The sequence below is a fragment of the Lates calcarifer genome, linkage group LG7_1, assembly GCF_001640805.2.
Source record: "Lates calcarifer isolate ASB-BC8 linkage group LG7_1, TLL_Latcal_v3, whole genome shotgun sequence".
NCBI lineage: Eukaryota > Metazoa > Chordata > Actinopteri > Centropomidae > Lates > Lates calcarifer.
In genome coordinates, this window is record NC_066839.1 from 10,391,562 (window position 1) to 10,417,278 (window position 25,717).

The 25,717-nt window shown below is 43.4% G+C and overlaps 1 protein-coding gene across 2 annotated transcripts in view; it reads left to right on the forward strand.

Moving 5' to 3' along the window:
* Positions 1–6,863: 6,863 nt before the first annotated feature.
* The window catches only part of stxbp5a (syntaxin binding protein 5a (tomosyn)), a 94,791-nt gene continuing 75,937 nt past the window's right edge, over positions 6,864–25,717 (forward strand). For both annotated transcript variants that reach the window (XM_051071864.1, XM_051071863.1), the window contains exons 1-2: positions 6,864–7,553; positions 9,897–9,994. In XM_051071864.1, coding sequence (XP_050927821.1) covers positions 7,416–7,553; positions 9,897–9,994 — 236 coding nt within the window. In that variant the 5' untranslated portion in view covers positions 6,864–7,415. The remainder of the gene's footprint in view (positions 7,554–9,896; positions 9,995–25,717) is intronic.

Sequence of the window (25,717 nt, forward strand, 5' to 3'; positions counted from 1 at the left end):
CACACATGCCCACATACACACACACAATCTGAAGCTAACGCCGGAGGCTGGACGGAACCCCGGACTTGCAGACGCAGAAATGCTGACGTGGTTGCACCCCCACCCACCCCGCCACCTCACCTTGCTTTGGCTTCGCTTTCTCTTCACTCTTCTTTGGCCCACACAGTCCAGCAACGCCACCACCTCTCCCTTTGGCCAACACAGCACAGCTCTGCAGACATAATGAGTCGGGAGAAGTTTAAAAAAAAAAAACTGCAACCCTTCAGATTCGTGGGTGTAGGGGGAATAAAGCACTGAACACAAGGTCATCATCACCAAAGAAAAACAGTATCTGTCATCAGATTTAGGTGATCCTATGTGAGAATGTGTTCTATTGTAACATACAGATTAGCTTCCTTTCTATATCCTTCATTTCCCTATGGAACTCACTTACCAATGTCTACAAGATCCTCCCTGGACTACCAGTTAATACTTTGTAAAGATTAGTCTATTCTTATTTGAAGGTCAAAGCAAGTCAATATTTAAGTATGGCTGAGGAACTGGATAAACTGTCAAAGGTCCCGCTCTGTGTACACTTTGACAGTGACAGCAGAGATAGGCAAGTGGTTATTTTAAGCACAGACCTGTGTTGACAGCTGTCCCTCACTCAACACATCACTACTCAACATTTACAGTAGAGGAATCAAGGGATTGTGTGTATGTGTGGACACATTTGCTAAATAAATGTGTGTCCACACATACTATTTAGGGTTTGTTTTTGCATCCAAGCCTTCTGGGATATTTTAGTCACAACTACATGCCCTGACGGTTATGCTAACTGCTGCTGATATTAGTCGCTGACTGCTGTTGTGTGAAAGTTGCACATGTCTATAGTTATTACAGAGAAACCATCGTGGTTGTCAGGGTGCAGCTGATGTAACTTCCTGTTGTGCCGCAGGCTGTCCAAAGTGTTTATTTCAAAAGATCGTTGAACACTGCTTTAGATCGCCCCAGATGTGGCTCTTTGTTTGTATGCAAAGATAAAGCAATGCCTTCCAAATGTGCATGGTGTTAAGGAACACTTTTGTTTAGAACAGCGCTAATCATGCATCATTTGATGTCACTACTTCAAAGCTCTACCTCAGCTGATATGCGGTTGAAAGGTAATCTAATAGATAGATGGCTGAATGGGAGGATACGCACGATTTCCTTAAATAGCATCACAGCGACTGCTTGAATCACAACCTAATTGCCTTGTGTTGAAGATGATTGCATTAATTCAGCGATGCAGACTCAGTTTACACAGCAGAGCTGGGAGGTGTCAGGTTGCCAATAAAACAGGAGTCTAAGTTTCATCCCACTTTATTGGATTGTGCAACAGCCTTTGCCAATCACACAGGATAATTGTGTGGCTTAATTTACCAATCAGAGGCTGCAGAATGAGAGGTGCCCTCAGTATGATGGCTCACCATAACGGCACTGTATTCCTTGGGGGGGGAGAAATGGAATTTACTTTTCTTCAGAATCCGCTTTCAGCTGGATTTCACTGTACCCTATTGTTCAGCATCAGTTTTCTTTTTATCTTAACACATGAGGTCATTACTCTTTCCGGACAGGCATCCACCTCTAATGTGTGGTTAGAGACTACTCTCAATGTGTTGCCAATTTGGTGACATGAACATGGTCATGGTGAAGTGCTGACTTGATAAGGCATGAATTGATTAGAGCTGCAACCAGTAGGGGGTGGCTGTACAAGGGAGTCATTGATAACCTGTCCTGTGCTCAGCATTGATTATTGCTATCTTAGATAACAGGACAAGAGACCTCTCTCTCTCTCTCTCTCTTTCTCTCTCTGTATTGGGTTTCCCCTCTGCTCCTTCAGAGGACCAGAACTGACAGCAGTAATGGTCTCGCCTCATTGAGTCAGTGACATTGAACTGAGGACAAAGTGCAGCACACCTCTCATGTCTCTTTCTTCAATCTCTGGATGACCGGTTTAAGTAAACTTAATTTTGGCTGCATGCCGACTACAGCTTCTTTCTAAGAATCTGTCCTCCCAGAGGTCTTGTGTCAGTGCGATGGTAACATTGGCAATGCCCTTTCCTTTAATAGTGGGATCCATCTGTTCCACTGTGTGTGTGTGTGTGTGTGTGTGTGTGTGTGTGTGTGTGTGTGTGTGTGTGTGTGTGTGTGTGTGTATGTGTATGTATGTGTGTGTGTGTCTGTGTTGATGGTCAGCTTATCGCCTTGGTTGATTATTGGAATTGATACCAGCTGTGCCGCCCCGAGTGGAGACAAGCTGATGTTGTATAACATTCACCCCCTGAGCTGTTTGCACAAACATGCTTGTACACACACACACACACACACATGCACGCACATGAGCCACAACCTGCAATTTCAGTCTTTCCTTGCTGGTTAGGGACATACAACCTTATGACCTTGAAGGCTTGATCAAATATGTGGTTGAGACAGATCATGGGTTACAGTTTTTTCTTCTGTGTGTGACGCCAGAATCATAAACTCATGCTTATATTAGACTCAAGCTTTTTGATTTGGAGCGCTATGGACACGATGAAGGCTTTATGGTGTTTTAAATTTCTCCACCCCCATCTCCTCATCTCTTTTATCCTGCCATCAATATTTATAAGCCCCTCTGTAATCATAAGGGTTGGTGGTGGGTGGGGGCTTTGAGGGAGGGACATTTACAGATGTACCTCTAAGCTTTGCTACCTTCTGCATGCAACACATCTACATGTGTGTTTGCAGGGGGAATGTTTGACATTGAAAACATCCTCCTATTTAACCAGGCAGAGACAATCAAGTGTTCCCCCAAGAGCATTGGCTCATTAATTTGCAATCGCTCAGGGATGTGTGTGTGTGTGTGTGTGTGTGTGTGTGTGTGTGTGTAAGTGGTATATATCCTCTTTGCTTTTGAAGTGTTTTTTGAGTGTGAAGTTCTCATGACCAACAACTTCTGTGAGTGTTCTCCCTTTAATCACAAGCCCCTAGGATTGCATGCATTTGAGTTATATGTGTGAGGCTACTGTATGTCCTCTCTCTTGTTAGCTAGTGTTATGCTTTATATTGTTGTATAAGGACACAGTGGTTGAATCGCTCAGGGAGGGTTGGGGTCATAAGCGCTAAACTCAGGTGTGCTATGATTCGCTTGATTAACTACAGCTGTCAGTGAGGGCGGAAGGTCCTTGTCCCTCCGGTCTTTCTGCATGACAGGCAGATGCCCCGGCTTTCTGCGACCTGCCTTTGTGTCCCCTGTGTCCCCCTGGGTTTCTCACTTTCTTCAGACAGCGCGGGGACTTTGCCGCTCTAGGGGTCAAACAGAGCTGACTGTGATGCCAAGCTTCGGGGCTGTGCAGTGTTTTGCAGGGGAGGGATCGGTCTTGAGTGTCTAAGAGTGTGACAAGGTGTATCTCTGTTAGGTCATCTGTAAGATTTTAAGTGGCTAAAATACAGCAGAGGTGAATAGTCTGTGTGTGAGAACACTGAGTCTTGCTGCATATGTGCATTGTTGTAGCACTGCCCATGTTTATTTGATGTGAATATAATGCAATTCAATTACATAATTTTAGAGCATACTTCTTAATCCTATAGTGTAAGATCAGGGTAATGAGATACATGTAGATGTATGCATATGATGGATGTAGATGCATATTCATAATCTTTATGCAAACATCTGTGTAATATATGCAAATTTGTGTGTGTAGGTAGGCATCTTCACTCTGCAGTCTGTTGTCCAGCAATACACCTCATCCTCTGCTTTGCCACTGTTTCTTTTGTGAGCTGGTGTGTAAAATGTACATTGGTGTAAATGAATATTATTGTGATTCTGTGTTAACTGATTAGCTCAGCGTTGCCTTAAAAAGACTTGCACCACTGCTGATGTGTACTCATGCTGAGCAAAGCCTGGGGGCATAGCACTAATGGACTTGACTGCTTGATACAGTCAGTCATGGTTGTTACGCTGTAGGTGCTCCTGGCTCATCCATCCTCACCTTTGACCCAGGATTAGCACTGAATTAGTGCTCCGCTCGTGCGCATGACATCTGATAGATCAGTTTGTGATCAATTTGCATATTTCCCAGGGTTGTTGTGCTGAATGATAATGCATAGATAACGGAGGGGCTATGGTGGCAGGATGTTCTTCACACACATTATCAGTCCACACAGTTGATCCTAAGAATGAAGTTAACCACGCTACAATATATTTTTCAACCCACAAGACGTGAAGTGACTTTGTAGGATTAAAAGACCTGCAGAAGCTAAGATGGGTCTCTGGGGGAGGTACACAGAAGCAAAAATGATTTCAAAAATAAAACAAACTTGGTTACAAGGTCACATCAACCCAGCAAGAGACAATGATTGTACCAACACTAAGAGTATAGTGACTAGCAGGCTGTCATTTTGAAACTCATGCTAATAGCTAAAATTAGATTATAAACAGTAAAATATGGGATACATAAGTATGTTTTTGCACTGCTTGTGTTGTTGCCCGCGTTTTCAGTGTGATAAAACAAACTGCATAGATTATGACAGAAAATACTAGGAACAAGCATTGGTTAAATGACTAACTATGACCATATCACCTTGTCTTTTGATGGGATTTACACCTCTGATTGCCCCTCCCCCCTCTGTCTGTCCTTTCTGTCCTGCTCTCTTTGCACTTTGGCCTTTTACAAAAAAAAAAAAAAAATGAATACAGCGCTACCTCAGTGGAAAGCCTTATCAAAGAACACAAACACAGCAGTCAGACTCTAAATACAACATGCACCCATGTACACAATGCAGCCAGATGAATGGCCTGGATGCAACACAATGGTGCTAAATTAAATCACTGATGTCAGAGTCGCCAAAAGCCCTCCCCTCCCACATCACTCACTCACTCACTCACACGCATGCAAGGATAGACTAATAAGAACTTCTTTGTTTGCCTGTGTAATGTATTCTGGATCAGGCGATATCAGTTGAGGTTGGAAGGTGCATATGGTCAATTTCAGTTCATTATGCAAATCAGCATTGCAACAATTGTTCTCAAGCCTTCCCGGTATGATTACTGAATTAATAATTTTCTCCCTGGTCCTCTTCATATCTTTTTGAGCCCTTTTATTCAATAGCATCTTCATTTCTTTGATGCATTCTTTACATCAGCTGCATCTCAACGAAGGACAGCTTACATGGAAATGCATACAGACAGGCTCATATGACCAGCATACAATATGAAGTTATGGCGGACATAGAAATGCCCTTTTTGGACTTTCTCCAGTTAAGGACAGAGTTGGCATCAGGTGCCGTTAGCAAGAGCGCAAACACAACTATTACTTCCACGGCAGCACCCCTGCCCCCGCTGCTGGCGGGCACCTGTCAAAGATGAGCGTGTTAGCAAACAGCCCAAACAGGTGGCAACATTTGTGTCACTCAAGCATGAGCAGCCTCAGCTGAGCTTGTCAAGGCTGGTACTTTCATCTGTGACCTTACCACCACACACAGCTGTACTGAGCTCAGCTCACTTCAGCTCTTAGAGGAAACATAACTGGTGATAAAGTTGTCTGAATGGTAGATCTTTATAGCAGCTGGTCCAGGTGGACTACAGCCTGTCAGAAGTCCCAATAGAGTATCATGAGAGGGACCACTGAGTTGATGGTGTTTGTTTGGAGACACATTGTAGAAGTGTGGTGTGGTGGCTTGTGGGGATAAAGTGCTCATAAATGTAAAGGTCTGCAGCCTGAAATTCTAGTACGGAGTGTACATTAACGACACATTTAAAGCATAGTGAAGTTATCTTTATTACTGTGATGGCGTAATTATGTGATAGCTCCAATATTGCCATCCATCCACCACCCATACCCATGTAGAGTTACAGGTCAGGTACACCCTGGTCAACTCACCAGTCTATCACAGGCTGGATACACATACACACTGACAACTATCCACACTCACAATTACACCTATAATAATTTATAGTCACTGATTAATCTAACCTTCATGTCTTTTGACTGTGAGAGGAGATCAGTGTACATGTGACATGAATTCTGTGCAGTACAAACTGACTGGACCAGCACGTCGACCTCTAATGTTGCTTTGAATTTCTTGTGCACATTGTAGGTTGGTGCGCCAAACAGGGATTTAATGATTTGTGACGTGTTAAGGTTGTGTCGGGGTAACATGCAATGTCACCTGATTGGCAGACACATGGGCTTTTCCCCAACCCCATCCCTCCTCATTTAGCTCTTCACAACAAAAGTGTTACTCCTGCATGAAGTCACACTTGCTGCTGTGACAATAAGAGGGAGGATATAAATAACAGGTAAACTGAGCCGGAAAGAGTCGTAACCATGGATACCAACAGACGCATTGCTTGCTCAGTTGTTGGGTTATTTTATGGGCCGTTTCACTTGCAAATGCTTCCCGTAGCTTCTTAATGAAATAAATTTGCATATTTACTTTTCTATCCCTCTATCTGGACATGTAAATGATGCTTCTCTTTTCCTCTTTTATTTACATTTTGCCACATCTTTTTGAATTTTGTGTAAGCCCACCATGGAAAATACTGTGTGTACATTCATGTGATGTTTCCAGACCACAGTGGATATAGTCTACTTCCAGTATCCACTATGGTTTAGCCTTTAACATGGCGACGTTTCCACGCAAGCACACAAACAGAGGCGGAATGGATAGGTCGAGGGTGTAGTGGAAATAATGGGACTGAGCCCCGTCTGTCTGCTCGTCTGTCTCCACACAGACACTCCCAGCGCTGCAGCATCCCAACATCACCAGCATCACCAGGTGCAGTGGAGCAAAACCTACTGTGTGTGTGTGCGTGAGAGAGAGAGGGAGGGAGGGAGGGGGGGCGTTGTCGCTGTGGGGCAGATGAAAGGAGGAGGAGGAGGAGGAAAGAGAGAGAGAGAAAGAGAGAGAGGGCTGGCAAGGTGGCGGGATTTGTGTCGAAGCCTCTGCTCTGTCAGACATGCGCAAGAGCGTCATCATCAGCAGCAGCAGCAGCAACAGCACCACCACCACCGCTGCTCTGCGTTTCCGCCTTGGCTGAGCGGCGCACACAGCCCGAGAGGGGAGGGGAGGGAAGCTGAGAAGAAGAGCGGAGCCACCGAGACGCAGTGGGGCACAGCACAGCACACAGCACAGTATCCGAGCAAATTACACCGACGCACCAACATCTCAGGCATTCCCACAATTTCACGTCAAGAAGCGACCTGAGCAGCGCGGCGCGCGCCGGAGCCTTCCAGCATGGAGACTGCGCTAAAAAACAAGCACTAAGATGTGAGATTTACAGAGGAAAACAGAAGAGAGAGCGAGCGTGTGTGAGTGCGTGTGTGTGCGTGTGTGTGTATGCGAGACAGAAAGTGGCCATCCCCCTGTATCTTTTGCGGGTGATCTCAATTCTGTGCTCTGCAGTCTGAAAAATGAAGAAGTTCAACATCAGGAAGGTGCTGGACGGCTTGAAAGAGGTGTCCTCCTCCACCCCGTCTGTCCAAGTGGGGCCACAGGAGAACCATCTGATCCAGGAGACCCTCCAGTCCGAGCATTTCCAGCTCTGCAAGGTGGGTGAGACCGATGATTTTTTGTTTTATTCATCACAGGCAGTCCCCCCCGAATGTATATATTTAAATTTTTATCAGTCACAGCTTGTGCTGCACTTATCCCATCTCAGGATACAGCAGGTGCAAGTGAGCTCTCCACAATAAATTAATTCACAGGCAAAGCATTTTGCTCAATAAACTCAAACGATTAGCCTGCTGGCTGAAGGTTTATTTAGCGTTTGGCAAGAATCCCTTTAAGAAAGAGGATCATCGAAGCGGTCTGTGCTTGTCCAAGGTATGGTACTTATACCTTCCCATTATGCGCATAGTGTATGGTGAGAGCACTCTGACGACAGGTCAATAAACATCACTAAGTTTCTATTTGGTTGCATGTTCTTGTGTAATTTTACTTTTAAAAAAAGCACACATCTCGTTATGTTGTGTATGGTGATAGAGAGCATTGCTCTCTATGAAAATACCATCGTTTGCTTGCTGTATGTGCGCTTGGCATGAACTGTCATATGGAGGGGTTGGGCCAAACTGATCCCTTCTTGCGTAATATGCTGGGTTTGGATTAGCAAAGCGGTGCTTTCTCGTTGGTGTGTGTGTGTGTGTGAGACAGAGTGAGTGTGCATGCATTCCCCCCCTCCACGTTATCTCCACCCCCCTCTTCCACCACCTTATTGCTCTCTCCATCCACTCCCTCTCTTTCCCACACACCTCACACACTCTCTTGGTCTCCCTCAGATGAACACACACACACACACACACACACACACACACACACTCTACCCCCAGATCATTGATCCATCAGGACTGATGGCGCCTGAAGAGAGTAGGAGCCTGTTTGAAAAAAAAAAAATGGCTTGCCTTCCCTCTGTCTGAATTGGCCACAAGAATGGGTGGGGTTAATAAACACTAATGCAATTTACATGCTATGCATTTGACATCTTAACCCACTATAATGTGAAATCAGTATTTCCCCAAGTGTGCCCTAATGGTTTGGTTTGGCCTTTATATTGACACCACTGTGCTTGCTGTTGATTTTTCCCACATATTTAACCACCCCCCAAGATTGTAACAGGCTCGTTTGTGGATTCTTTTTAAGGTCTTTGTAATTTGTTGATCGTAAAAATGCTGGTAGCGGTGTCAGATAATTGTAGGTTTTAAGGTCTACAAAGCTATAAGCTTGTGCAGTTGTTTTTCACATATGACAAGGTGTTGAAAACACGACCTTTAGGTTAGCTGCCACAGTTAATTTCTACTGATAGGCTTTATCTTGTGTTTCTTGGCAGAGTCTCTGTGTGCCTCTAGAGGTCTGTTGGCTGTCTTATAGACATCACCAAATGACCAAACACCAGCCTAAGGTGTAGAAATCCAAATTTAGGGCAGATTAAGTTTTAAAACTGTATCTTAACAGTGGTCAGAAGCAGTAAGTTAAAGGGGCTGAGTTACTAAGTCGAAAACTAGACTTAACATAATTGAGAGTCAAGTCAACACACCTGAAGGCTTAGGGGATATTGTGGTTTAGTGGCTGGGAAGCCCAACAGAGAGATTACAGGTTTGATTGCCACAGCAGCCTGAATATGTCCATCAACAGCCAGGCATCTGATAAAAGTCTCTTTGAAGAAGTCTCCAGCCTCCCTCCTGCACCTTCAGTCTGTCTGGACAGAAACTGGCTGTAATGTTTCTCTGCGAGGAAGGCAGGTGTCTCTGCTGCACTGAGTGCTTCTTATGTAACATGCTTTAGCCTTCTGCCGCTAAACAAACAAATCCAACAGCCCACCACCGGCTGACTGATGCCATAAAGCTACAGTCACAGAGGGTGGACATAAAAACAGGAACACCTTATGATGCAGTGCGCCCCTATAGAAGGCCCTGCAGCAAATCGGAACCAAATGCTCCTCATTGATATGTGTATTTTCTGTGTGTGTGTGTGTGTGTTTTTTTGTATATTTTATTTCCAGACTTCAGTGTAATCACGACTTCATGTGGGAGGCAGTGAGAGAAGCAAAACGAGATAAAAAGAGAGAAATGAGAGAGAAGAAATCTCAAAATAGGTCCATGATTATAAAAGGAGCCTAAATAGCGAAGCCAAATTTCAACCTGTCACGAGGAACAGGGTACCCATGCATAGAAAGAGCATTTGTTCCTCTCTTTCATTTTCTCTTGTCTGTGCAATTTCAGGCTTTGCATTTTTGTTTCATAACACTTTCCACATCCATCTGGACCATTTGTTTATCAAAATCAGGTGTGTGACATCCTCTGACAAAACAACACCCCTGCTGTGAAATGCAAATTGTTATCCTCTCTAACACATTTTCTTTTTCTTTTTTTTTTTCTATCTTTCTGTAAATCTCCCAGACTGTCCGTCATGGCTTCCCCTATCAGCCGTCGTCCATGGCTTTCGATCCTGTGCAGAAGATACTGGCCATTGGCACCCAGAGCGGCGCTCTCAGATTGTATCCTTTAAGTCTCAGTTGAGCTATTGTAGGTTGGTGTGGCCTGTGGCAGCCCCATCGGGTAGCTGCATCCCTGGGAGGCAGCAGCAGGTAAGTGAACAGATGTCTGAGCTGCCATAGTCAGATGCTGATGTAAGTTGGTTGGGTTTTGGTGTATTTTTAGAGTGTGCTGAGGAGTTTTCAATAGCATTCAGTAGTTGACAGTCCCCTGGAGCTCTGTATGTAGCTGTGCGCTTCAGCGCAAATACAATCTTTGATTTGTCTTAACCTTAAAGTCCAAGGTCCAGATGTTATCACATGGTAAGATAGTACTAAATCAAGAGCAAGCTTAACACATTATCCCTTGAATTCCACATTTTAGCTGCCTTTTCCAAGTTTCCACGCTGTTGCACATTTGCTCACACATTTAAAATCACAAAGAAAAGGCACTGAGAGGTCCACGTTCATCCACATTTTGAAGTATGTGGTTGTTGTTGCGGTAGCTCGCGTCAGCTTTCAAGCAATATGAAGCCGTTTTACAAAAACAGGGACAACAGCTTGCGACGAAACAGCACTGCAGGGAGTCATATAGCTTCAGAGAACGCCCGCGAGCTCGTCTGTGTCAGGCTGCTTTTACAGGTCCTCCATGTGTTCTCCTGCCTGTCCGACAACCTTTGCCAGCTCATTACGGTGTGATGAAGAGCTGTCCGCCTGCCTGTCCCTCGTTCCCACCTGCTGGCAGCTATGACTGTGACTCAGCCTCGTTCACCTGCGCTGGAAAGGTGAGGATACAAACTTAGACTCTCACAGGCAGTGGAGGATGAGCATAAAATCAGCAGAGCCATATTTACAAGACTTATAAAAAGATGATGGTGGGCAGTCTATGTACCTTTAGTATGTTTTCTTGCTCTCCCTAAAGGCAGACTGGGAGGGATAGAGGATATAGTGGTGTACCACATTTTCCAGCAATGACTAAGTGTTCCTGAAGATTTACAGATTCAACAGAAACTGCAAATTTCTTCGTCCAAAGCAGAGCAGATTCTGTCAGTGGTACACATGTGTTAGCAGATATGAGATGAAATCCCTCCTCTGGTAGAAGTACTATGTTAGGGCTGATGTAGGAACTGGTGAATAAGCTTAATGGGGCTTATGTCTTTGCTAGCTGGTACATTACTCCTGAGAGCTCCAGAGTGGGTAAACTCAGTATTAGGAAAAGCTGTACTCGCCCACAACCAAACAGCACAGAGATCAAAATGCATTCTCCCTCAGACTATCCAGATTTTGGATGAAATGATCTTGTTAGATGGCTCCTGCCGCCTGAAGCTGGTCACTTTGAAATTGAATGAACAGAGGAATCTCTCTTGCGTTCGAGTGATGTGGATCAGATAGAGCCTTATCGGAGTCACGGGAAGGTGAGTTGGGAGTCATCCATCTATTCTTTAGTGCTGCTGGTTCTCTTCCCCTGTCTTTTGCTGTTTAGTCAGCCCTGTCTCTTTATCTGATGACAGTGATACCAGCGTGGCACAGATGAGGGGGCGGGGGCATAATGGAGATTTCATGATTCATGGTTTTTGCGTTGCTTTGTTGCAGCTCGCGGGGTTTCATGTGATGTGTTTTAGTTGAAGTTTTGGCACGCTGCATGTGTTGGAAAACATCCTGGGACTCCTGCGCTGATACACATCTATGTCCTAGAGGTCATTATTTTTGCAGTTAGTGGCAGCTCACGGCCATCGGTGTCTATGCATGTTTGTGGGTATGTGTGCTTGTTTGTCTGGCTGGCCTGCCAGGACATTTGGCTGCACCCCTCTCCCATGGAGGATTACAGGAAGTGGCAGATCAAGGGCCTCAGCCTGGCAGTGTGGCAGAGGACTGAGAATTACAGCAGGAACAGGCGGTGTGTGTGCGGATGTGTACATGTGTGCGGGTGAATATTTGTGTATGTGTCCGCGTGTGCGTGTGAGTGAATCCTCTGAGGAGACGGCCGATCCCTCTAGCCATAAAGCCAATCACTTCTGTGATCCCCCCCAAAACTGTCCCGTGTTTGATGCTCGCCGCTGACTCTGCTGCTGCCTCCACCGTCCAGCTGGGAAGATGACAATGTCCCTTTGGTGTTGTCTGGAGGAGGGAAAGAGAGGAACAGAGAAAGAGGTTGGCGGGAGAGCCAGCGGAGAGGACAGGCCGATAGATGAGGGAGAGCAGGGAGAGGGAATAGATAGGAAAGAGTGAGAGAGGCAGGCTATCCCCTACTTTAAGATCTAATGGCCAAGAATAGAATCCTTATTGATCTGTGTGTGGTAATACACTGAGACAGATATGCACGCACACACGCACACACACACACACACACACACACACACACACACACACGCACACACACACACACACTGCTCTCAGTTGTTTTATACACAAAACCTCAGCTGCAAAATTTGTGAGCATTTAAAAAACAGGTTTCGCTATGCAAGCAGTCCATGCATATTAGTGGTCCACTGGATTAGAGGCGTAATTTCAAAAATAAGCAGAAAAGCAGTGTTCTAAGTGTTTGGAATAAGAGGTAAGGCTGTAAGAAGCTGAAGGAACCTTTCACATCCATTGTTCTGTATGCCCTTTATTTCTTGACCAGACAGAAATATTTGGCACTTGTTGCCCAACACAAGAATCTTTTGCCTTTAGTTTAACCACGGCACAGCCACAACACACAATGTTAAACATGAGCTGCAGGTCGTTGACATAGAGAAGTAGCATCGTAAAGCCTGTGACAAAAGACAAAAACATAGTGCTATTGCAACACAATTAGCCATGGATCTTAAATATAATGTAATGATATTATGAGCCTTCATCGGACTCTCTCCAATCTAATCATAAAAATTAAAATGAGTCTATGCTACACCTTTAAAATGTAAATACTTAATTACTAATTACTTGAGTGCGAATCACATTATAGATTATTATATTTCTGTAAGTGGCAATATAAGCATTTTATACAGCAGGACAAGTGTTCAGTAACTTGCAGGGTGAGGTATGGAACATCAGTAGTTTTTGAGTACCAACCAAAATCCCTGAGTGTTTAAAGAATGTTCACATCTCTTGTTTGTTGCTCTTTGGTCAGATATTTCCTGTTCCCTGTCAGCTAATGTTGGCCTGTATTTTATTTAGACATATGCCACCCATACTGCGTGGCATATGTTGTTACATATGAAACATGCTTATGTTTCTCAAACAACAGCAAGATATCTTATTGGCACTGGTTTTGTGACAACCAGCAATAACTAATATCCTGCTGGTTCAGTTTGTGCGCAGCATAACATGGGTGGAAATGAACAATTTTCCCAGACCACTGTGTAACATACAGTACAGTGTTAACAGGAGAGTTTGTCACTGGCTCTGGGGGTGTTATTAGCTGATTTTTGGCAGCTGACTGTTCCGAAGCCATTTTGTATGTGTATGTATATTTGTGCGTGTCTGTTAACTGGGTGTTCTGCAGCTGTGTGTGTAACAATTTGGTGGCTCACCTCTCCAGAGAGACGGCTCTTTACTGGCGGCGGCCGCGAGAGATGGCAGCACTATAACTCAGAGACTCCCTGTGAGCCAGCAAGACGCAGATCAATAGATCAAATTGTCACTCCATGCTCTGCCAGATTATCTCATCGGCAGGCGCAGCACATCATAGGACACACACATGCCCAGTGGAAACACACATACACAAACACAGGGTTATTATTTCAAGATAGACGTTGTGGCAGGATGTGGCAGAAGTGCACACTAACACAAGCATTTGATGGTAGATGACAAATGTTAGTGGATGTGCACATGCAAACACTGTATGTATACTGACATACACATGAAGGCAGACAGTGGCGCACACATGTTTGCAGAGACAACTTTGACTGCACACATTTACACACATACATACGCACACACACACAGGCTTTGCAGTAACTGCTGTGACTGGCAGTTGCCCTGCACAGCTTTTCATAGCACAGACAGACTAGGACATATCTTCATCATTAATCTTCCTTCTGATTCACTCAGTAACTCTGCTATCCTTCAAGCTTCGCCTACAGCCACAGGAGAACCTTACTGAGCCATGAGTTCTTGCACTGGACTACCGAATGGGATTCATTTTGAGTCTTAAAACAGAAATTGTAGCTCAGCAGTAGATGTTTCACTAGTATAATGTTAAGTCATAGCTTACAGTCTGTAGAGAGCTTCACAGAGCGTTTGCGTGCATATTTCTCTTTGTGAAGAAACTTAAAGGGGAATTTCAGTGTACTTCAATGTTTGGGAGAGATTCCTGAAGGATTCTAATGTGAAGCTTTTGTTCCACAGAGTGGTTCACAGATGGATCAAACAGCACACTGGCTGTATATAATTTATATGTCTGTGATGATGGTAATGGATTTTGATTGAAATGAGCGATAACACTGACTCACTGGCTTCTTTTTTTTGCATGTCTTCAGAATCTTCAGAGACAGAGGGATAGTAAACAGTAAAAAAGCGTGCATCGAGCTATCTTTCCAGTTCATTGCTTGAAGAGTGCAGGGGCTTCTTTTCAGCTCACAGATCATTTGTTTATTCATTTATTCTTCTCTTTGTTTTGACGCATCTTTATTCTCCTTTTTTTGCTCTCTCCTGAATGGGGTTGCCAGTTGCGAGCTAACTCTCCTAGATGGCACACTGTAGTGCAGACCAGGCCTGGGGTTGTGTGTTTTTGTCTGCGTTCAGTTATGCAATGTGCTGGAGCTTGGCGCGGTGAAGACGGGGCTGAGTGAGACAGCAACAGCCTCATCAAAGGAGTTAAGCTGCTGCTGCCACCACTGTGTTGGATACCGTGTGTTCTTTTATGTGGATGATTTGAGCATGAACATGTGTGATAAATACATGCACCTGTCTGTATTTATCATATACAACTTGCCGTGCTGTGTTTGCGCTCCTGTAGTGATATCTAGGAAAGATTTTTACTGTGTCAGTGGTTAGCAGGTTAGCTAGCAGTAGAATATGGGGGATGAAGGATTGGGAAAGAGGAGAGGTATCACACAAAATCAAGAGGGATTAGTATCTCATCTCAGCTGACCTCATTTTACTTTTCACACAAGTGGGACAAGGATTGGGGAAGAGAAAGAAGAGGAGCTTGAAATTAAGTCACCTCTTTGCATCTGATGGTAGAGTTTAACGGTGTGTGCTTGTGTGTGTGTGTGTGTGTTAAGAGCTGCTGCTAGAGTTGAAGGAGTTGGCCTGTGTCTATCAGATGGTAGTTTTACAAAATAGTGAAAAAAATAGAGTCCGTGGTGAGGTCAGCAGAGAGCTGCCGAGATGTGGCTCGTGTCAGTTCAGTGCGCGTCAACTTTACACCATTACCGGAACAAAGGATGTGCGCGTGACCATGAAATGTTTGTGTCCATGTACCTGTGCAAGCACTCTTAATCAAAGACCCCTTGTGCGCCAGGTTTCATCTTTCATGCTCTCCAAAAGCACTCAGCATCCTCTGTTCTATTGGTTCTTAGAAATGGAAAACAAATTTTGCTGCATCAGTACCATAACAATGTAGCTGCTGCTTCTCTCTGTCCAATATCCTGACAGTGTGTCCTGCTTAAGTCCTTTAGCCTTGACAAGCGCCAAATGGGATCGGGGTTTAGGATGATTAAAGTTGTGCTGCCATGTTGCTTCTCCTCAATAATTTAGTGTACATTTAACTCCCAGCTTTTACTCCTCTTGCTTGCTCCCTGCCCCTTATCTCTGCTGGCCCCTGTCTTGCCAGAAATGATAGTCCTCTGTGTGTGTGTGTGTGTGTGTGTGTGTGTGTGTGTGTGTGTGTGTGTGTGTGTGCGTGCGTGTGTGTGTGTGTTTCTGCATGTTCAAGTGGGAGACATGACTTTGAAGGTTGGTTATGTTTTACTAATTCACTAATGGAAAAGTGCACATGCACAAAGAATTCATCCAAGCACACATACAGCCCTTCTCCCTGCAGTGAGTCATCACAATTCAGCAAGCAGTGTGATATTTCTGTTCACTAGAAAGCAATGTTACTGGAGGACAAGAAATCTTGATGACCTGGAGAAAGGTTAACAGCTATGGCTGCTTTTGGAGAAGAATACTAAACAAGTGCCCTCTGGAAGTGTGTGTGTTTATGGTACTATCATCAGGGCTTTTTGTAAAGTAGGATTGCTCAACCAAAGACACATACATCATGTATTAAACGTTTGATACAGTGAAGAATTCACATTTAAAGATCACTGTGATCGTTGATTTCCCACTATTTCTCATAAGCTTATGCACAAAAAAATAACAGAAAGCAAGCTTTAGAGTTGTGTGTGTTTGTGTGTATGAGGTACAGAGCAGCAATGCCTGAGAGGTCACCAACCTGTGCACTAATTATTCCCAACAGACGGCAGGCAACGCTTGAGTGGCTCATCGTAAATACACAGTGTCATGTGGGCCGGAGAGAATAAATGGGTTCAGATTTGCACACATACACTCAGAGGGCGTAACCACTGCACTGGTTGATGGTTTGCTCTATTCGGACTGCTTGTGGACGGGTGAAGATGCAGTGTTTTGATCAGGCAAATTATGTAGTGTTTGCTGCTCTGGGATGGCCTGTCATAATGTTTTGAAGTGCTAATTAGATAGCATTAATTGAAAGTAAGCAGAGAATAACTAAAATTACTTTCAAACTTGACACGATGCAGTTCTGTAGGCATCGCTCTACAGGCGTGTATTCCTTTCAGTTAGAAGTTGTTGAAAGCTGCGAGACTTTGAATAGTGGTAATTAACTTGGCGGTGGAAGTGAGGAAGCGTGTGCATCCGAGCTGCTTGTGACAGCTGATGGTGAACACAAGAGGCTTCAGCTGTGATGGACTTAGCTGAGTTTCCATGGTCACACCATGGGAAATGTCTCGAGTGATGAATACCATCAATTCCTCCTGTAATATTAAAAAAGCTTCCTAGATTATTATTATAATTTTGGCCATCATTACTATTTGTAATAATAACAGTGCCCTCGCTAAGTTAGCAAAAACAATCAGACAGGTTGTAAACAAACCCTTAGGTTAGTCAAACTTATTTGGAAAGGATAGCAAAGTGAAGAGAGTTGACTTTAATCTGATTTGTGTTTGTGACCATTTTCCTGTCATTAGCTAGCTAACAAGCTATGCAGATTGACAGTTTCAATTTTGCCAAAAAAGCTCTGATTGGTTGACTGATTGCCCACCTGGTGGAAACAGATACATTTGTATGTATTGCTGAACCAATTGAAGATGTCCGCAACAATTTAGAGGTGTTGAACCACACCAGCACTTAGTACTTAATAGCAACATTTCAGGTATGCTCGCTTTCAGTTTGTGTAGTGAATCTGGTTGAAAGTGATTACTTGTTCACATTCTGTCTAGTCATCTTCATTGTTACAATTTTTCCTTGATGCTAGATCTTAGCAGCTTCGATAAGTGCTATCATATCAAACACTGAATAAACTATTGCTGAAGCTATGAAAGCTATGAAGCAGTAGTGGTGCTGATGATGGTGGGGATTTTACAGTGATTTGAGCTTGGATGTAGCACTCTTGGAAACAGACTCACTGCACCCCTCGGCCTCGCAGAGAGTGACAACCAGGGACACACAATGCTGTCAGCCTGTTGTGATTTATGACAGAATTTATTTCAAACAACTGCTTTTTCAGCAGTGCTGGGGCCACTTGTGAGGACCATGTTCCTGCTGTATTGATTTGCACTCATATTAGTCCTGGTCAATATGCTCCTCTACTGTAACAGCGCTCTCGTGACCAAAGGGTTTGACCGCTGCTCGGTCCCCATACCACAGAGGTCCCTCATCATCAAGAGTCAAGTTTCCAAAGTAAATGAGCCTGTGTGTATTGTATTGGATTTGTGGTGTCACTGTACACAGTGTCTGATTCAGAAGTTATGGTATGTGTACGCAGCATGTGGTCATGCTATGCTTTCTATTGATTACAAATCGTGGCTCATTTGTAAGTCTGAGGCTTTAATTATCAAGACACTTTCTGAAGATTGAATGCTTATACTTCTCAGAGCATATTACCTGCAAATTCTTTACAACTGTCAAGATTAAACAAATGATCCAAGTTGCCCTTCGTCTATAAATAAGACAGCGTTGAGGAGATCACTAAGTACAAGTTGTTGCTACTTGCCCTGAGCAGATTATGGCATGTACTGATGGTTCTTGCCTGTCCAGCGATACAAATATCACTTCATCACACGTGCCGTAAATCTAGCATCTCAGTGAAATGTCACTGTCATGTATCAAATTGTACATGACATCAACAGAGAACTAGCCGCATGAGATCAATTTAAATGCGTTTTGAGGTTGAATGAGGATGTGATGTCTTTCAATTACCCCAAGTGTACACAGTGTGTGATTGGGGGATTGTTGAGAAGTGACATCTGGTCTGTAAGCATGAGTTTGTCCACAGGTCTAGAAACGTGAAGCTTTCTGTGTATCCTGCTGTTGAGGGAAAGAACTGAGATACAAAACACATCATGGCTTTGTGTAAGAAAATGTCATAACTGAATGATTGTTTTTGCTTATTCTCAAGGTGACCTGATTGAATCAAAAGCTTCTCTTTGAATGAAAACACTGCTTTTCGTGAGCTAAAAATAAGCTAAAAATGAAAGTGTGTGTTTGAGTAGAACATTTGTATCAGTGGCTGACTCTCTGTGGCTTCGCTTGACATTGTTGTTGAGGTGTGGAAGTTTGGCAGGGCTGAGTCTAACTTATGCTGTCAGGCTGGCACCATCCCTGTGGTGCTTGTAAGGGGACTGGCTTACAGAATGCTGTGAAGCACAAAGATTTTGTCGTCTCGCTTTTCTCCCTGCCCTTCATGTGACCTCTAGGTCTCCACAGGGCTGCACCACAGAAATAACTGAAGTATTCCTCCCTCTTTTATTCTTTGTCTTACATCATCTCCTGTTGTACCGCATGCTGCTTTTTTAGCTCTTTTCTATAATTCACATTCCCAGGAATATAATTGTTTAGTTCTTCTAGGGTTGTAGGATTTTTCTAATGGGATTTACTGATTTTTTTGTGTGTGCTCCTGGTCCCCGTGCTGATTCTCTGCAGCTCATTATTTTTGTCTAGCTACTGTAGGTAATCTTCTGCTCTGTCTCAGGGGGCTCTGCTCCTTCCCTTTTTTAATGTTTCGTATGTTTTCTTGTCATTTGTTTTTGTAATCCTTCCTCTCCCAAATGCCATACCTGAACATACAGAGGCTTGTGTGGCAAGAGGTTATGTGTATTTAATCTTCACTACTTACATTTTTCTCTTATCTACCATGTAACATATAGGTGATGTTAATATGAGCCTCTGATGACAAAGAATTACAGAGCTTTTTGGTTATTAGTACACACATTTATGCAGTGAGGCATGCCAATATCTAATCAGATCATCTATGCTATACATGTAGAGGTTCTTCTAATATATTAAGATATTCTGTCATGATGATGTGATTTCTGGCATGCTTTGTACCAAACCTGCTCAAGCATAAAAAGGGTTAAAGGTTTGCTTGCTCCCCATAGTTACCGTAAGCATAAAGATTTGGCTCTGTGTCCACGTAGATATTAGCTGAGGAGTTAATGAGCAAAGAAAGCCCCAAGTCCTTTTGAAAACCTGGTTACAGCTGAGTCATGGGTTATTGGACTAGTCACATTCCACTGGCTAATAGTTGTTGCCATGTCATTTAATCTTTTTTTTCTTTTGTAGTCTAGAGTGACATCAACTTGCAGTTTAAGTCCACCTCTATGCCTGTGTTTGAATACTGCCTCCTCTGCATAGCCTTATTTTCTTAGTTCTAACTGGCTGCATGATAAGAAAAGACATGAGGGGACATTGTGCTCTGTTTACTGTTTTAACCTTCAGACAACATGTCTGTTTGAAAGGATTAAATTCCTTGGAGTCCATATTGTTATGCCCACGATTTACAATACCTACAAACACAGTAGTTCACATGCAACCAATTCAAGCGTCCAGATTTACAATAGTTACAGGTCATGCTGGAGATATTATCACAATATGCAAGTCTTAACCATAATCATAATTAATCCTTACTGATTTATCAGTTTTTAATTTAATTAAATAATCAAAATAGTGAGAACTGGGCATAACAATTCTAATCCTAAAATGTCTTTAAAGTGCTTCTTTTGTCCAACTAGTCCATAACCCACAGATATTAAATTTACAATCATATAAAAACAGAGAAAAGCAACAATTTTTCTATGATAAATGACTTAACATGATTAATCGATTATCAAAATTGTTGGTGTTTAATTTTCTGTTTATTGACTAATAGATTAATTGACTTAATGTTTCTTCACTAATTATAATGACACAACAAATTAATGAGAGATCTCCTTGGTCTGAAAATTCGCACCATTGCCTTAGAACTGTGCTATCCAGCACTCCAGTTCTTTTCAGCTCATCAGGATGTCATTTTCAGTGTTGTTTGGTGTGATACTGGTGTGATGCTGCTTGATATTGTGTCAGTCAGGTATACATTTGCATATTTGGACAGGGTAAGATTGCAACAACCCGCTGTGCAGCCGCTGTGTGTTTGCAGTAGAACAGGTGTGTTAAGAGACACAGACTGTTCTGGTTTGATGGTGTGCAGGCGACAAACCGTGAGCACCTAATGGCCATGGGCTGTGTAAATGGTTGGTTATGACCTTACTGAAATCTAGACACTCTGTCTCTGTCTGCAAAGTCTTCTACACACACAGACACACAAACACACACACATACATACACACAGCTCAGAAAACACAGTCACACACACACAGCGGAGGAAAGACAGAGAGGTTCCCAAGGTACCAGACCTTGAGGAATTGCCTGTCACTGCTGTGTGAGCTGAGATGTGGGTGTATGTGTGCACCAAGGCTCTTACAGACAGAGACAGAGCTGTATGTGACTTCAGCTGCACACATACAGTGGCTGTGTGTCTTTACCCGTGGTTCTATATTTATGTGTAGTTAGCCTCACCAAGGCCTTAACATCCAGCAAATGCATGCAGGTGAACCATCTGTTAGGTCAGACACACACACATGCACACACACACTAGTCTATAGTTTTATTGCTCTAAAGCGTAAAGTCCCAGACGTAGTATTACACAATTTCAGTCTTACTGTTCTGTTTCATGCTTTTTTACCTTCTTTGCTAAAGGCTAATTTCTACATATTCAACTAAACCAACTCCAGCTGGAGAATATTAGTGTCTCTGTCTGCTGTAGCTAACAAGCTTAGATTGCCAGTGAGACCATGTGGGTAATGTTGCTTATAGGCGTATTATGGAATACATACTATCAACAGATATCTCTGTTGCAACCGTTTTAACTGCAATAAATTCCCTCAAGCAGAGAGACAGCCTGTCCTGCTTTCAGTACATACTCCTTGTTGAACAATAAATGTTAGCTAGTGTTTACATTTGCATGCCTGCTCAACAAAGTGCTTATGACATTTACCTTAAGATAATATTTGGCACAATCATTTGTCCAGCTCATGACTATGTTCTCCCAACAGAAATATTTCTCACCAAAGTGGAAAGGCCGCTGAAACAGCATTTTTGGAGTAGTCAGACACTGCACACACATTTGAAAATTAACCAAAGTGAGGTTGGTGGTTGTGGCTCTGTGCTAGGCTGTATTAGTTGGACTACCAGATGACTTTACGAGCAAGCAGTCTTCTTCTCCCTATCTTTGCTGATGCAGTGTTTATTGGCACAGTACCACCACCTGTAGGTGAGTTGAATAGGCAGGACTATTGACACGAACATGTATAATGTCATTCCCCTGCACATGCGCACAATGTTGTGTATATACAATGGGCACCCACTCACCAAAACGGCTCCATATTGATACTAGAGATCAAAAACTCCACAGGATACTTTTAACTATGGCTTAGATGACTACTTTTAAGTGAAAGGTGTCAATTTTAGTGACAATACCCACAGAGACTTGTCACCTGACTCTGCAATACTTCCCCTCAGCTCTACAGTGTCTTTTCACTTGTGGTTTTGGTTTTCAGGCCTACAGTTTTATTGTTTTGGATCACTGTCACTTCTCTGTAAACTCCATCCCCCCCTGTGCACCACCTGTCCAGCAGACAGATAAAGTTAGCAACTAGCTAACTTTAGTGGAGCATTTGGTGGCCTTGTAGATCCAGTTATTTCCCTCAAGAGTTTATGGATAGCAAGAGTTAAAAGAGGAGTAAATGTCTTATGACTTACATTAGATTCACACAAACACAATTCTAAATGTATGCTAATATTGTTTTTTTATCAGCTGGATGCTCAAAGAAGCGACTATTTAATACTATATGTGCGAAATTCACTTAAAAGGTGGTCATATGTTCATGGTGTTTTATACTTTGTTTCTGCTGCCCCCTAATGGCCAAAAAAATCTGTGACTGCAGACTGAAAGAGTATAAATTTCAAATTCTCCAAGTTCATCCAGTTGCACTTGTAGAAGAATCAGTGATTCACCATGTGAGGTTGTTATATAATTCTCTCTTTTTTTATGAGATATGTTTGATGTGTCAGTAAACAAACTGGTACATCATGATGCTTGAAGCAGCTTCACCCGCAGTGCCTGTTTAGGAGGAAGTGTGTGTGCACTGAGCTGAACCCACAAATGATCGTTTTTGGTGTAAATACAGCTGAGTTTGATCACAGCCTCGCTGTGGGATCTGCCATTTATTTTGTCTCCCTCGACTGACAGCCCATGGCAGGCCCACAGTGTTTCCGTACTTCCTGCTCTTGCTGACAGTAGCATCACAAACAAATGTTGGAAATTCAGCTCAAGAGAGAGGGCTCTAAATATCCGCTCAGTGACTTAAGCCTCACTGCTGCCTGCCTAAGTAGATGGCATTTTTGTAATGGACTTTGGTTGAGTAAAGCCATTTTCTTAGACCAACTTTAGCTGACTGAGGCCAAGAATTTGGAGCTGCCTCTGCCTGTCAATAGAAGTGATGCAAATCTGTGATGTTTACCTTCCTCCACCCTGCTGGTAGCTGCAATGATATTTAGCCCCCTGTTGCTCCTCCTCTGTAGGCTGCCCTTCAGTGTGCTGTCATGCTGAGCGCCTCTAGGGAAGACACACACGTGTCTCATGACGTGGTGACTCAGGCTTTAATGCCCTGCCACATGGCTGTCATGTCCCACCCCACCTCCTACCCCCCGTGCTCTCAGCCTATTGGTGTGTGTGATATAGGCTTATATCTAAGCATGTGTGCGATGCTGTTTACTTCCAGCGTGTGCGTCTGTATTTGGGACGTGAGTGGCAGAGGGGCTGTTTGTGCTTTTCCGTCTGATTGAAGCAGAATGTGGATTATGTTGTGATGTGAAATCTGGGAATGGCGGGGGAGCGACAAAAGGGTTGAGACAGACAGAAGGAGGATAGGGGATGACTAAGACGGGAGTTACACTTATGTTTGTCCGGGGACAAAGCACTACAGTACCTTATGTCCCTTTGCTTTAGCATCATCCAGGCTGGGACTCTGCAGGGGGGATGTATGCTGTGATTTTTTTCTTTAAACAAAACCAGAGATTTCTAGAGCAGCATCAACATAGTGCAAAGCTGTAAAGATACAAATACCTAAAGTGCTGCAGATATGTCCTTGGTTTGTCATTCAGTGCAGCACAACCAGACCTGAATCCCTGCAGCTATAGGAGACAGGAGGAAAAGCAACAGGAAGAGTGGAGGGATGAAATCACTGCAGACTGACGAAGTTGCATCTAAGTTTAGAAAAGTGAAGAGGAGGAAGAGAAATTAGAAGGAGATAACGTGTACTGTAGGAGTGTCTGCATATGGAGTGGTGCCAGAGTGGTCGCAGCCATCCAGCTCCGTGACTCAGAGACCTGGTGTTGTGTGGGCGGGGTTTGCAGAGATTGGAAGGGCAATAATTATGCTCTGACCCTACTGAAATCAGACCACTGTCCAAGAATCTTTTTTTTCCCTCTGTATGAGCAGAACACAGTGTCAGACACCTAGGTGGTGGGAGATGCCCACCATTTCTCACCCACCACTCAGAGCACTGCAGACCCACCCCTACCACCACCACCACCACCACCAATCCCATCTACGGAGCATTCTCCCTTTATGCATTTTGCGTCTTTTGATTCATAACAAGGACAGCCCAATAAAAGAAAGGACAACCTTGGAGCTTGTGCATCACTGCTTTCATTTCAGTGATGAAGCAACTAATTTGTTTGATAAGCCAGAAGCCCTTGCTGTCTCCCAGACACCAGCGGGAGTGAATGATGAACAGGCTGTACGAGAGGTCTCAGCTAGCGGTGCCACTAGGCCCCCATTAAGCCTCGATTGGGGTCTATTGGCCTGATTTCTCTTCCTGTCTGGTGCTTGGCAACGCTTTTGCTTTCACATTAGACGCGGGTGTCGATGATTGCTGATAACACCATGAGGGAGGACAATGGTGAGCGCATTAACCCTGACCTGACAATATTAGCATCCAGAGTGATAACACGTGCTGTTAACCCTTTCTCTGACAATGAAGCAAGCACCATCTTTCGTGTAATTGGCTATACTGTATATTTTACAGTAAGAGTGTTTTTATATTGTCTAATACTAAAGTGACATTGTGAGAGCGATTTCACATTCCACTTTGCTCTCGGTAGCCAGTTCTCAGCGTACCGATCAGCAGCTGGCCCTGGTGCTCAATTTTAGAAACTGTTGCTGCAGTGCCATGCATTTTTAATGGCTAAGGCCATTGTAGCAGGCTGTGTTCTGCGTGTGTGTGCATTTACTGTATGTGTGTTTGTGTGTGCACATGTATGTGTCATCTTTGCGGTTGTTCATGTGTGTGTTCTGCATGTATGAGGTAGCCTTAGTGCCAATATGTAGGGAGGAGCCAGTTGTGTTCAGTTGTCTGTGTACAGTAAGTGTGTGTTTGTGCGTCTGTAAGCCTCTGTCAGCATACATTTGTACATGAGCGTCTGCTTCCATTTGTGTTTGTACATCATTTTGTTTGCTAACAGTGATTTGGACACTAATGTGATGCGACAGCTTTGGACCTCAGACACACTCCCTGAATAATTTTGAATAAAACCTGTGGGGTTCAGATTCCCAGAGGTCTCTCTGTTAACGCTTCCATGGCTTCTGCGCATCTCTGCAAAATTAATTTGATGCTTTACCAAAGCTTAAAAACTGGGAAGTGTCCAAAATATATTGATGCTGCAGCTGAAATCCATTATTTTCTAATGAATATATCATCATTTCTGCATACCAGCAACAATAGGCTGAAAGCTTTTCAGAAACATGATACTAGATGCTCCATCATCATTACTGTGAAGACCATACAGAAAAATATGTATTGCAGCTTTAATTAATCCAGGCTAATACAGTGTTAGCCGGTGCATAGTATGATCTTTTAATCCTTTTAATCTAACTTTGTTCTTTGACTGCAGAGGGCAAATAGATTAGTCGAACTTGAAAGTAGTAATCTTGGATAAATGTGTGCTCCCGTTTTGAAATACAGTGTGACTGGAGAGTTGAAACCACAATCAGCTGTCATATAGTTGCCTTTTTTTTTTACCACAAATGATTGGCTGTCACTGCAAAACAGCTTAAAGGCATTGCATGTTTTATTGCAGCATGGAAAGAGGTAAGAATTTAAGACCAAGAGCAGAATGTCTTTTTTAAAAGTACATTAACTATGTGATGCAACTCTGCAAAGAATGAGAGATAATGACACATAGCAGAAAAATGCATGTAAATAA